General features: G+C 45.8%; 1 protein-coding gene across 4 annotated transcripts in view; it reads left to right on the forward strand.

The window, feature by feature from the left end:
- PTPRG (protein tyrosine phosphatase receptor type G) overlaps window positions 1-12,275 on the forward strand; it is a 668,714-nt gene that overhangs the window by 563,114 nt on the left and 93,325 nt on the right. For 2 of the 4 annotated variants that reach the window (XM_069476012.1, XM_069476011.1), the window contains exons 11-13: window positions 5,359-5,408; window positions 7,257-8,040; window positions 9,216-9,218. In XM_069476012.1, coding sequence (XP_069332113.1) covers window positions 5,359-5,408; window positions 7,257-8,040; window positions 9,216-9,218 — 837 coding nt within the window. The remainder of the gene's footprint in view (window positions 1-5,358; window positions 5,409-7,256; window positions 8,041-9,215; window positions 9,219-12,275) is intronic. The other 2 variants (XM_069476009.1, XM_069476010.1) reach the window with 1 other exon arrangement.

Here is a 12,275-nt window from a genome sequence, read left to right on the forward strand (position 1 = left end):
CAGCGTTGGAGAGGCAAGTATTTGAACCTCTCACCCCTAGTGCTGTGGCTATGTCAGATCACAAAATCACCTCCAAGTCGTGTTGTTGAATATCCTCTTTGGATTTCTAACATGATTCAGTTAGCTGTTCTCCCAAGAACTACAGCCCAAAACAGATGCAGTTCACCCTTCCGACTTGCAGCCACACAAATGAGCCCCTGTCTGTGGGATCTTCCAGATTCCTGGGGTCTAGATGCGCGTTCCTGCTGATTTAGGGATTCATAGAAAGTTCCAGGGACAGAGCTAGAGTGACGCAAGTGAGACATTTGCCTTGGATCAAAATTTAAAGGTGTGCCAAAAGACTTAGTGATCAAGAGATGACGTTTTAATGGGATTTTTTAAAAAAGCAAAATCATTGCAAACATTTCAAGAATAAAATATCAGAATTTTAAGTAAAGATACATAGGATGCACTCTGTCTTACCCTAACCCTAAATCCTGGTCTTGGCTCCAATATTATTTACAAAAAATAAGCAGCCAGACTGTGGGCCATAATTTGCTGATATGGTTTCATTAATATGATATGCACTAAGAACAGCGTGGAAGTAGGGACCAGTGGCTCCACTCTGCCAGTCTGAGGCCCTCCTTGGTCAAGTTCTTTACTTCTTGGGCCGTCAGTTTTCCCATCAATAAAATGAGAAACTCACACAGCAGGCTAGTAGTTCTTAACCTTTTTGAGTCATGGATCTTAGGAAGGCTTTGGACCTTTTTCCTAGAATTTTGCATACAACTTCAGGGACCCTGTAAGTCATGTAGGTTGTAGACCATCAGCATCAGCTGGAAGCCTCATGGGCCCCTTCCAGACCAGCTGCATCAGAATCTCGGGGTGGGGGGAGGAATCTGAGTTTCAGTGAGGTGGCCCTGGTGGCTGGCTGCATAGTAGGGTCTCTGGAGTGAGGGCCCCTGGTCTGAGTCCTGGCTGCCACTTAGTGGCTGCACAACTCTGAGAATGCTTCTTCTTGAAGCTGCTGCTTCCCAATCCAAAAAGTGGTGGTATTAATAGTAACAACCTCCCGGGGTCCTTGTAGAATGACATGGAGTGACACGTTTTAAGTAATTCGCATAGTGCTGGTTAGCTAGTTACTACACCATGTGGAAACATCCCCTTAGTATTGGGTTTGATATTAAAAAGTCATAAATGATGGACCCAGGGTAAGAAGCCCTCCAGCCTAGACTCCCTCCAAGGATCCCTTCTGGCTTGAAAATCTTGCTGGTATTTAAATATTCTTTGCTAATGTTCACATTGATGCCATCCTTCCGTTTAAACTAATCGGAATTAGTGGGCAGAATGCAGTGGCGCACGCCTGTCGAGCTTACAGTGTGCTATGTCACTGCACTGCAGCCCGGGTGACAGGGTGAGACCCTGTCTCAGAACAAAAGGGAAGGGAAGGAGAAGGGGAAAGAAGGGAAGCGAAGGAAGAAAGAAATCAGCATATCTGCACTTTTTCATAAATAAATCACATTATGTCCACTTTAACCCTGAATATACTGGTCCCTTTGGCTTACAGTGTGCTTTGTCACTGCACTCCAGTCTGCATGACAGGGTGAGACCCTGTCTCAGAAGGAAAGAAGGAAGGAAAAGAAGGAGGGAAGGAAAGGAAATAGCATATCTACATTTTTTCATAAATAAATCACACCATGTCCACTTTTACCCTGAATATGCTGGTTCCTTTCCCTGTGTCGAGGAAGGACTACAAGCCAAGGCCGGGTCTGTGCCGGCCGAGGGGAGGGGAGGGGAGTCCAGACTAGGCACTTACTGAGGCCGAGGCCCTGGAACTTTGGACACATAAATCATGATTAGGCCTCCCATGTGCTCTGACCGGGAGCCTAGAATCTGCAGAACTGCCTCACCTGATTAATAGGCCCCCGAGCTCCCTAGCTTCTGCACGGACTTTGAAAAATTAAATGTTTGTAATATAATATAATTCAAAAAGGCCGAATCAGCTAATAAATTCAAAGCACAGAATATTTTAAAGGTCTGATCACAGCGACTTGCTGAAAATGGCCAGTGTCTACTTGGTCTACAGGCTTTCTTTGCTCAGAGGTGGACATGAGTGTGCTCGTTACTTACGTGGGTGTTTATCCCCACGGGTTGATAGGGGGGCGGGATCCTTTCTTTACACCTCGCCACAATGGCTCTGGCTTTTCCCTGCCACATCCAAGCGAGCAGTGTAAAAAACTAAATCTTCATCAAGGTAAGTGACCGTACCTTTTACGATCTGTATGTTGTATTTACCTTACCGTGGTAAATACAATAACGATAATAACAGCAAGCAAGATGTGTAGAGTGGCTCACGGTTACAGAGCATTTTCAGATAAATCATTTCATCTGAACCTCACGCCGTGGCAGCTTGTAATGTAGGCGTTATTTTACAAACGAGAAAATGATGTTCAGGGTGCAAGTAACTCGAGAAAAATCACTCGGCTACTAAGCAGAGTCTGGTTTTTCGATTGCAAAGCCCCATCACTTATACACAGCCATGAATCACCCCAAAGAGTAAATATCACCCAGCACCCCAAGTCTTCCACAAAAGGATAAAAAGATTGGTGATTTAAGTGTTCAAAGCCATTTTGCAATTCCCAACAGTCATGGAAGACTGCACACAAACTTCTTCTTTCAGCCACAAACCCATTCCTGGCAAGGCCCACAAATCCTCTCTCAGAACGATTTCAAATAAATAAGTAAAATACATAGGAAAGGAACCAATTACATTCAAATGTAGTTGTCAAAATATTTTAAACAAATTTGGGATGTAATAACATACGTGCTTTTTTCATTAAATGACAAGTAGCTTCTCTGTTAGCTACCATGATTTCTGAGTAGCGATGAACATCAGTGATATTCCAAAATAGCTCCAGCAACTAAGAGGCAGTATGAAAATATCTGTGATTTCAATCAGAGGCAAAGTCGCAGGTCCTGCTCATTGCAGCTGAGATTGGATGGCGACATTCATTGCAGAAAAAAGTGCACCGTGGCGGAGAGAGCTTAGTGAGGACGCAGACGTCAATTTTCCCCGTCCCTGAATTCCATTAGGCCCGGGGGCCCCAGGTTAAGCACTTCTGATCTGAAAGGTCCCGTGGAAACGTCCTAGTCGCCAGGGCTCTAACTGACCCCGGTGGAGATTGTTCAAGACTAATGGAAAGCCGGCAAGCTACCGCAGTGGCTGTTTAGTTGGTTGTCTTTAATTAGAGCCCTTTTTAAAGGGCAGGTAAAGCAGATCTCCTGGGAACCGTTTCCCTGTCTTAATGAAGGGAGATGTGCATACCTGTCAGGCAGTGAGGTATCGATCCGTGGGCAGCTTGATCACAGGAGGTTATATTTAGTCTCAGGCAAGATTCACACCATTTGCCTTCTTACCTGCCTTCTTTGACCCGAAATCTAAACGATTGTATTGACTTGTAGCCCGGCCTGTTTCCCACATTTGTCTCTTTGCACATTTTGCTTTTCAACCATGCAAAATGAATATATCATGAGGTCAAGGTTGCAAACTCCAGTGCCCATGGGGCCAGGCAGGGGGCGTGTAGAAATGAGGGGAGGGCTACAAGTGGGAAATTGGAGACTCTGTGCCCACCTGAAGTGGTGGGGGGTGACAGACAAAATGTTGCCCTACAAGAGAGTGAGCCAAGTTTTGCCAAAACTGAGTTTTCGGATAAGCGGAGATTAGGATTTTTAGATGAAGGCTACTGTTTACAATGTTGGTGGAAAGCTCATTAAAAAAAAAAAAAAGTTTGCAGGCCAAACAAAAGTATATGTAAGTCATTTGCCATTTCTGGTTTAGGGAAAAATCACAGCAGCCTACAGTGTCATTTATTTTGGTAATTAGCATTTTTTGCTAATATTTCAATGCCATGTGTACAGGAGGCAGATTTTCAGTTTATAAAGCATTATTGCTTTTTGAAATACCCACAAAGAAGCAGTTTATTATGGCTTTTTAACACGTTATATTGTTTGTGGCTGGGCACAGTGGCTCACACCTGTAATCCCAGCACTTTGGGAGGCTGAAGTGGGAAGATCACTTGAGGCCAGGAGTTCGAGACCAGCCTGGGCAACATAGCAAGACCCATATCCCTAAGAAAAGTTTAAAGATTAGCCAGGTGTGGTAGCATGTGCCTGTAGTCTCAGCTACTCAGGAGGCTGAGGTGAAAGGATCCCCTGAGCCCAGGAGTTTGAGGCTGCAGTGAGCTGTGATCATACCACTGCACTACAGCCTGGGTGATAGAGTGGGACTCTGTCTCCTAAATAAATAAATAAGTGTGTGTGTGTGTGTGTGTGTGTGTGTGTGTTCAGACACACACATATATGATAATACACAAAAGGTGAGGCAGGCAGATAGAGTTACATTATTACATAGTTCTTACGTTTTTATAAAGTAATGAAAGTACTAATTTAAGGTAAACCATAGTAAGTTAAGGATGCATATTAGAATCACTAAAAGGATAATACAGGAAATTATGACCAAAAAGATAATAGAGGAGGAACAATAGAATGATTCCATTTAAATGAAGTTCAAAAATAGGTAAAACTCTGACAGAGGTCAGAATAGTGGTTTCTTTTAGGGATAGGGGTGGTTGTTGTATGGGGGCACAAGTAAACCTTTTTTCCTGCAAAGCACTGGAGAATATATCTTAATATGGATAGTAGTCACACAGTGTTTACATATGTAAAATTAACTGAACTATACACTTAAATCTTACGCATTTTACTGTATGTAAGTTGTACTGCAATAAAAAAAATAAAAAATTTTTTTTTTAATTTTAACTAATAGCTTAAGACAGGGATCAACAAACTATAGCCCCCAGGTCAAATCTAGCTCTCTGCATGTTTTTATATGACTTACAAGCTAAGAAGTGTTTTACATTTTTAAATGGTTGAAAAAAATATACAGAGGAATAATATTTTGACATGTGAAAAAAAAAATTTTTTTTTTTTTTTTTTGAGACAGAGCCTCACCTTGGCTAGAGTGCAGTGGCATCAGTCTAGCTCACTGCAACCTCCAACTCCTGGACTCAAGCGATCCTCCTGCCTCAACCTCCCAAGTATTGGGACTATAGGCACGCGCCACCATGCCCTCCTAATTTTTCTGTTTTTAGTAGAAACGGGGTCTCGCTCTTGCTTAGGCTGGTCTTGAGCTTCTGGGCTCAAGCAATCCTCCCACCTCAGCCTTCCAAAATGCTAGGATTACAGGCATGAGCCACCACACCCAGACTTGACATGTGAAAATTACATGTAATTCAAACTTGTGTCCATAAGCAAAGTTTTGTTCTGTTGGAATCACAAAAAAAGTTTTATTGTTTACAATGTAATTTCTTTGTTTCTCAGCTAATACCACTCGAATATTCCAAGGGACCAGAATTGTGAAAACAGGAGTGGTAAGTAGAGAATGGTAATGGCTTTTGTCACAGAGGGTTGTTAATTTGCATGCAGTTAAAACTGTCACCACCAAGTGGCAGTATAATGTTGTTAAACTGCTCAATGTAACAAGGTTAAAAGAGAGAAAAAATTACATTATTCACTTTTTATAATTCAATACCTTATGAAAACAAGCTGTGCAACAGTGTTAGAGGGTTATATTATATAATTAATTTTTTCAAGGTAAAAATCTGCCAGATTTATAATTATCTATGATCTACAGGAATACAAAGGAGTTCATCTGTTCCGACCCCTTCATTTGATGTATGCTAAAACTCAGAGGTTGTCACTTGCCCAAAATTACATGGATCTAAAAATTTTGGGAGCCTGAATTAATATCTCAGCTTCCCCATACTTGGTATAACCCATAATTACAACACTAGTCATCCTGGTAGCAATAAAAGTAATGGCCTAAAATTCACTAAATACTTCCTGGGTTTCAGGCACAGGTTATTTTATTTACTCCTCCAGGCAGCCCACAAAGTCAGGGTTACTATTATTCCCATTTTGTGCATGAGGAAACTGAGGATCCATGAGTTAAGGTTATGTGTTTGGGATCACCCAGAAAGCACGTGAGAAATCATCAACTCCCCCCCAGGCAGTCTGACTTCTCTGTGTCAAGCGCCTTATCTTATGCGGTATTTGGCATTTCATAAACCACCCTCAGAACTCAACTTTGCTAACTTTATTATCCTTAAATTACAAAATTTTCCAAGTAAAACTTGCCGATGAAGTATGAAACCTAAGTTGTTCTGGTTATTGTTTTGAACTATATAAATGATGGGATAGACTTCAGGATTCTGTATACCAGCTTATAAGAGCTATTAAACTGGTATCTCAAAGCAACACTTCTTGTTTTCCCAAGGTACCTTATGTGAATAAAACGCCACATTTGAGCCCCAGTTTAGTATGGTGAGAAGAATGAGCTGAGGTTTGGACCCAGGCAGCCCTGCATTTGCACCCTCCTGGCCGTGCACCTGGGCAAACTCCTTAACATCTCTCTACCTTAGTTTCCCTGAGGTATAATGGGGTGACAATCATGCCTGCCCCCAGGGTCGCATGGAAAGCCCCAGCACATAGCTGGCACTTGTCAGATGAAACTCTTGTTACTGCTGTTGATGATGATGTCATCCATACGGACATAGATTTTGCCATGGTTAAACCCAGAGACTCTGAGAGGTACTGTGACGCCACAGCACCCAACATGGAGATGCAGAGATGTAAACCAGACCCCGGAGCTTGTAGTGCGGAGCGTGGCTCCCGAGTCTGAGCTGCCACTGCAGGTGTGGGCAGGCCACTTGCCCCTGGGCCCACCCACTTTCTCACGATAAGATGGTGGAGTTGGACCACATTCCCCCAGGTTCTTCTCAGCCCTGAGAGCTATGTTTTCTCCTCGAGTGTCAGGGATACACCTGAAACCAAGGGGATCCCGCCTCTGTCACCCCAAGAACAGATGACCATGTGATGTTGTCAATGTATTCCTTATTTGTTGTTTGTCGTTAAGGCAACTAACTTACTTTTTTTGCCACTCTACCTCATCTTAAGTAATATCAGTGAAAAGTTGGGTTTGATACACTAAATTTCTTCCATGTACTCTAAGTAATTATAAAACCATTAAAATAAGAGTCAGTCACCTGTGGACCACCCAGTGTCAACTTTCACACCGTACTTTGGGAAACTCCGTAGGATAAAAGAGTGAAACCCTTGGAGGGTCACAGCCAGGGCTCTGTTCCCAGTGCCAATCACTGACACGTCTCTGCTTTTTCTTCTCCTGTCTCTTCTCCAAACTCCCGGATGACCCTTTTCAGCCCACAGTGTCTCCCGCCTCCTCGGCCGACATGGCCCCCATCAGTTCGGGGTCTTCTACCTGGACGTCCTCCGGCATCCCCTTCTCCTTTGTTTCCATGGCGACTGGGATGGGCCCCTCCTCCAGCGGCAGCCAGGCGACAGTGGCCTCGGTGGTCACCAGCACGCTCCTCGCTGGCCTGGGGTTTGGTGGCGGTGGCATCTCCTCCTTCCCCAGCACCGTGTGGCCCACACGCCTGCCCACGGCCGCTGCGGCCAGCAAGCAGGCGGGCAGGCCCGTCCTGGCGACCACGGAAGCCTTGGCTTCTCCGGGGCCGGATGGCGATGCGGCGCCCACCAAGGACAGCGAGGGCGCGGAGGAAGGGGGCGGAAAAGATGAGAAGAGCGAGAGTGAGGACGGCGAGCGGGAGCACGAGGAGGACGGCGAGAAGGACTCCGAGAAGAAGGAGAAGAGCGGGGTGACCCACGCAGCCGAGGAGCAGAACCAGACGGAGCCCAGCCCCACAGCCTCCTCTCCCAACAGGACTGCCCAGGATGGGGGGCATCAGACTATACCTGGGCACGAGCCAGACCACACCGCCGTCCCCACGGCCCGGCCTGGGGAGAGGAGCGATGCCGACCCAGGCCTGGACCCTGATTCGGTCACCTCCACCCAAGTGCCCCCCACAGTCACAGAGGAACAGCATGCAGGGAGCGATCCCAAGAGGCCCGAAACGCCATCCAAAAAGCCTGTGTCCCGAGGGGACCGATTTTCCGAGGATAGCAAATTTATCACTGTCAATCCAGGTGAGTGGCGCTGGTCTTCACCCAGGTTCCGTGCTGCTGTGAATGCTCTGGCCCTTTTTCTAGAAATTAGGAGTGGGGGGTTGAGATTCAGAAAGTGCTTAATATTCTTGGAATCCTGTATGTCCCTGATATAAAAGGGGTGCACACAAGAATGTGTGTGTGTGTTCCTATTTTAGTCTAAGAAGAAGAACCTGCTATCTTTGCTGGAATAAGTGTTTCCTTGATATTTGTTTCCGTGCCTCAGAATAACTCCAGGGACTTCAACCAAGCAGTGATATACATGAATAAAAAAGACATCGATCTTAAGAAGTTTATTCATTAAGAATTCACTCCTCATTCATTTATGGATATCTATTTATGGACGGCCAGTATTGTGCCAGGCACTGGGTGAGGTGGTGTCCCCAGGGAGCACGGTCCCTGCCTCTTGCATCTCACGGCCGAGAGGCAATGGGCGTCCGCTAGCTGGAGTGCGTGCCTGGGGGTTAGGTAGCAGGAGCGTAGAAAGCAAGCAAGCTGGAGAAATGATTGGCTGGCAAGCCAGCCAGCTCATTGAAGTTTCGATTGTGACATGGTAATAGAGGAAATATACAGGATGCTTTCCAAGAGAATTATGTATGGAGAGGCCAGGGACCTACCTTAACGAAGAAAGGCCACTCTGGAGAAATGACATTTGCATTGAATCCTGAAGAATGAAAAGCTTCAGTCTTGGGAGAACTGGTGTTAGCCATGGTCCTTGCCCAAGAAATATGGGCGTCTCTCCCAGAGCTCCCATTGCCGTGTGCACGAGCCAGTTCATAGACAGTGAGGCCAGGGCTGTGGTCCTCGTGGCACCCTTACCGGTGGCAATTTTGTTGCTCTATCCTAGTCTCAAATCTTGATGAACCATCCCCACGGTGTCTGCAGGGGGGCCGTAAGCACGAGGGGTTGTTATTGTTGTGAGGGGTTTTCTTAATAAGAAATTCTTCATTTTGCCAGACTACAAGATGTTTAGCAACAATTTTTTTTGCGTCTAAGCTGTTGTGGAGTTATAAGAGTGCAAAAAAAAAAAAGCAACTGGTAAATATTTATTTGCTTTTGCACTTGTAAACATTAAAATTCATCTAAAGCTGAGATCTCGTATGTTAAGATACAACTTAGAATAAATTTTCATGTTTTGAATTACTTTGCTCTTAAAGCTGGTATGAACTAATTTTTTGAAGTGGGGGTCTCCTGTGGGTGTTGCTCAGTTTTGCTGTGGTTTGGGGGAAAGGTGCAGAATAGCCTTTTATGGGATCCAGTGAAGGCAGTATGGGGCCACGTGGGAAGCTATTTCTGTATGAACAGTGACATTTCCTCCGGGAATTGCTGTGAAAATGTTGAATCTCTTGCATTGTGAGGATATCAAGGAAATATTGATGGAATGCCCACTGTATAACAGGCCCAAGACTAGGCATTGGGGATAGAACATAGATCAAGACAGACTTCAGTTCTCCTGGGGTTTACATTCTAGTGGCGAAGCTTGAGAATGTTCCAGTAAACAAATGCATACCATTAAATAGCCTTAGTTGGTAGAGTTGGGGAGGAGGATAGTGTCGTGGTGAGTGGTCAGGGATGACCTTTAAGTAGACATCCAAGTGGTGAGAAGGAGCTGGCCACAAAAGGGCATTCCAGGCTGCGGGAACAGCAGGTCCAGAGACCCTAAAGTGAGGATGAATTTGGATCGGTTAAGAAGCTGCCAGGCCAGTGTAGACTGTAGAGAGTGAGGGGGAGTGGTGGAGGGTGAGTTCAGAGCTCAGGGGCGTGCTGAGGATTTGGTTCTACTGGACATGGGAAATCAGTGGTAGATCTCCGCAGTGGAGTCACTCATCTGGTGAACTTTTTTGAAAGATCACTCGGGCCCCTGCATAGAGATGATATAGGTAAGGCAAGAGTGGTCACAGGAAGCCCAGTGAGGCGGCAGTGGTGATGACAGCTTGGACCAGGGTGTTTTCTCCAAAGACAAGCAGTGGACTTGGAATCGATTTATGAGCTTGAGTGGTCCAGCCTCTGGACTGAGGGCTCTAGCAGAGTAATATTCCCAGCCTGTGCCACCGTCTTGGAAAATATGGCTGCTAGGAGCTTAGGTTGGGAGTGCCTCAGTTTGAGAGACAGGAGAGAGGCAGGGACCGGCACTGCTCCACGTAAGTGGAAGTGAGTTACTGCCGTCGGAGTCAGAGTCCAGATTACAGGGAACGTGAGGGAGAAGCAGATGGTGAACCTTGGGGACTCCCAGCTCCAGGTATGGGGCGTGTGGGTCTTCAGCTTCAATCCTTTGGGGATCTGAGAGCAGCTACAGTCTTGGCAGAGCGGCTTTTGGAGTCAGATCAACCCAGAAGGCTCTGCCCCATGTTCACTCAGGGTCCTCAGGCACGTCTTTGTCCAGTGTCTTCGTCTCTTAAGTGGGGTTAATGGTAGTCTCAATGCAGAAGGTGGTGTGGACAAACAGTCACCCTTGTTGCCGTTGACAAGGAGGATGCCACATGATGACGATGGTGACTATGAGGAGGCCCCCATAGGCCTTTCTTTGGCAATTGTCCGTGGATGTTACAGAGCATGCTGACACTGGTCCCCCATTAGATGCCCTTGAAAATGACCTCTAGGACTTCCAGCCCATCCTCAGCACTGGCAAGTCAGGGCTGCTTCCTCAGCACCTTCAACTCAACAGGAAAGTCCACTTCTTCCCAAAGCCAGGAAGGCTCTTCCTGCAGAATTTCAGGCAGTGCAAGTTTGAAAGCAGTGGTGGGGATGGCTTAAGCCGGAGATGAGTAAGCTTTTCAGCAAAGGGCCAGACAGTAAGTGTTCTCAGCTTTGCAGGCCGGAGGTCTCTGTTGCAACTACTCAGCTCTGCCTCGTAGCACGAAAGCAGCCACAGACGGTACATAAACAAGTGGACGTGACCATGTTCCAATAAAATTTTGTTTACAAAAACAGGCAGTGGGCCTGATTTGGTCCACGATCTGTTGTTTGCCGACTCCTGTTTAAGCAGAGGTATGTGTGTGCCTACCGGTTAACGAAGGGTGTGGTAACTTGAGGGTAGAACCAGCAAAGCCCACATCAGTCCATAATCCCCAAGGTCTCCCTTCGCTTCCGTCCATCCCATCCTTTCCCCCATCTGCCCGCTCCAGCTTGGAATTTTTTTTTTTAATGAAAACATTATCATTTTAATGTTAGCGGTGGTTTATTTTAAAGATTTTGTGTGTATATTTGTTGAAATCTGTTGTACATTTATTTTTTCCTCACAATAAGTGACAACAATTATTTTAACCGATATTTAGTCTCTGAAAAGAATGATGTTTAAAGTTACAAATTATGTTATATTTTTACAAGTATCCCCAAAAATCTTGTTTAAATTTCTTTGATGTTTGAGAACATCTTTTTTAAGTACTATGAGTAGTAGCTTTAGTATTATCTCACAGTAATGAGGAGAATCCAGTGATTACTGCCAGTGAGAACGCCCAGTTATCCAGAAGTCCAGGTTTTTGTGCAGAAGCCCCCAATTTTTGAGTTCAAATTTTAAAAACAATTTCTCCCTTTAAAAAAAAAAAGTGCCAAACTAAACACTTCCCTGGGCCAGGTAGGAACCACGGGTGCTCGACGTCAACAGCAGTGTTGACTGCTATAGTGGCAACTGCCCTGGAAGCCTCTCGGGGATTGAAGGCCTATCTGCAGTCACTGCTGCTCCCCAGGCCTCTCTGCAGCATCTCTTTAGTGCAAAGCTGTCCGCTGGATGCACGCTACATGGAAATTCAGCAGATGGTCCCTCCCTCAGGAGCCACAGCCTGAATGTGGAGGCAGACCCAGAAGCCGTGTGATGCATCAATGAAATGTTCTGGGCGGTGTGCAGGACAGCATGCTCTAGCAAAAACATTTCAGAGTGGGCATAGTCTACAGACTCATCACTTAGTGTTAAGGTTTCCCATTTTTGTTTCCTTAAGTGAGGGAAACTCTTTTTTTCCCAGATTAAATCTTGCTCAGAACCCCAGCGTATCAACATTCATCACTGAGGGTTTACTGACTGCCTCTTCTGGCTCATCCCTGAGCCAGGTACCAAGGAGAGGGTCCAGTTCAGGGGTCGGCAAACTACAGCCTACAGGCCACATCCAGCCCACGGCCTGCTTTTGCATGGCCCGTGAGCTAAGAATGGACAGAGTTGGATGGAGACTCTGGGCTGCTGTTCTGCTTTGAGCCAGAGCGGAGGGTGCTAAGGTCCAGCCACC

The sequence above is a fragment of the Eulemur rufifrons genome, chromosome 7, assembly GCF_041146395.1.
Source record: "Eulemur rufifrons isolate Redbay chromosome 7, OSU_ERuf_1, whole genome shotgun sequence".
NCBI classification, from domain to species: Eukaryota; Metazoa; Chordata; class Mammalia; order Primates; family Lemuridae; genus Eulemur; species Eulemur rufifrons.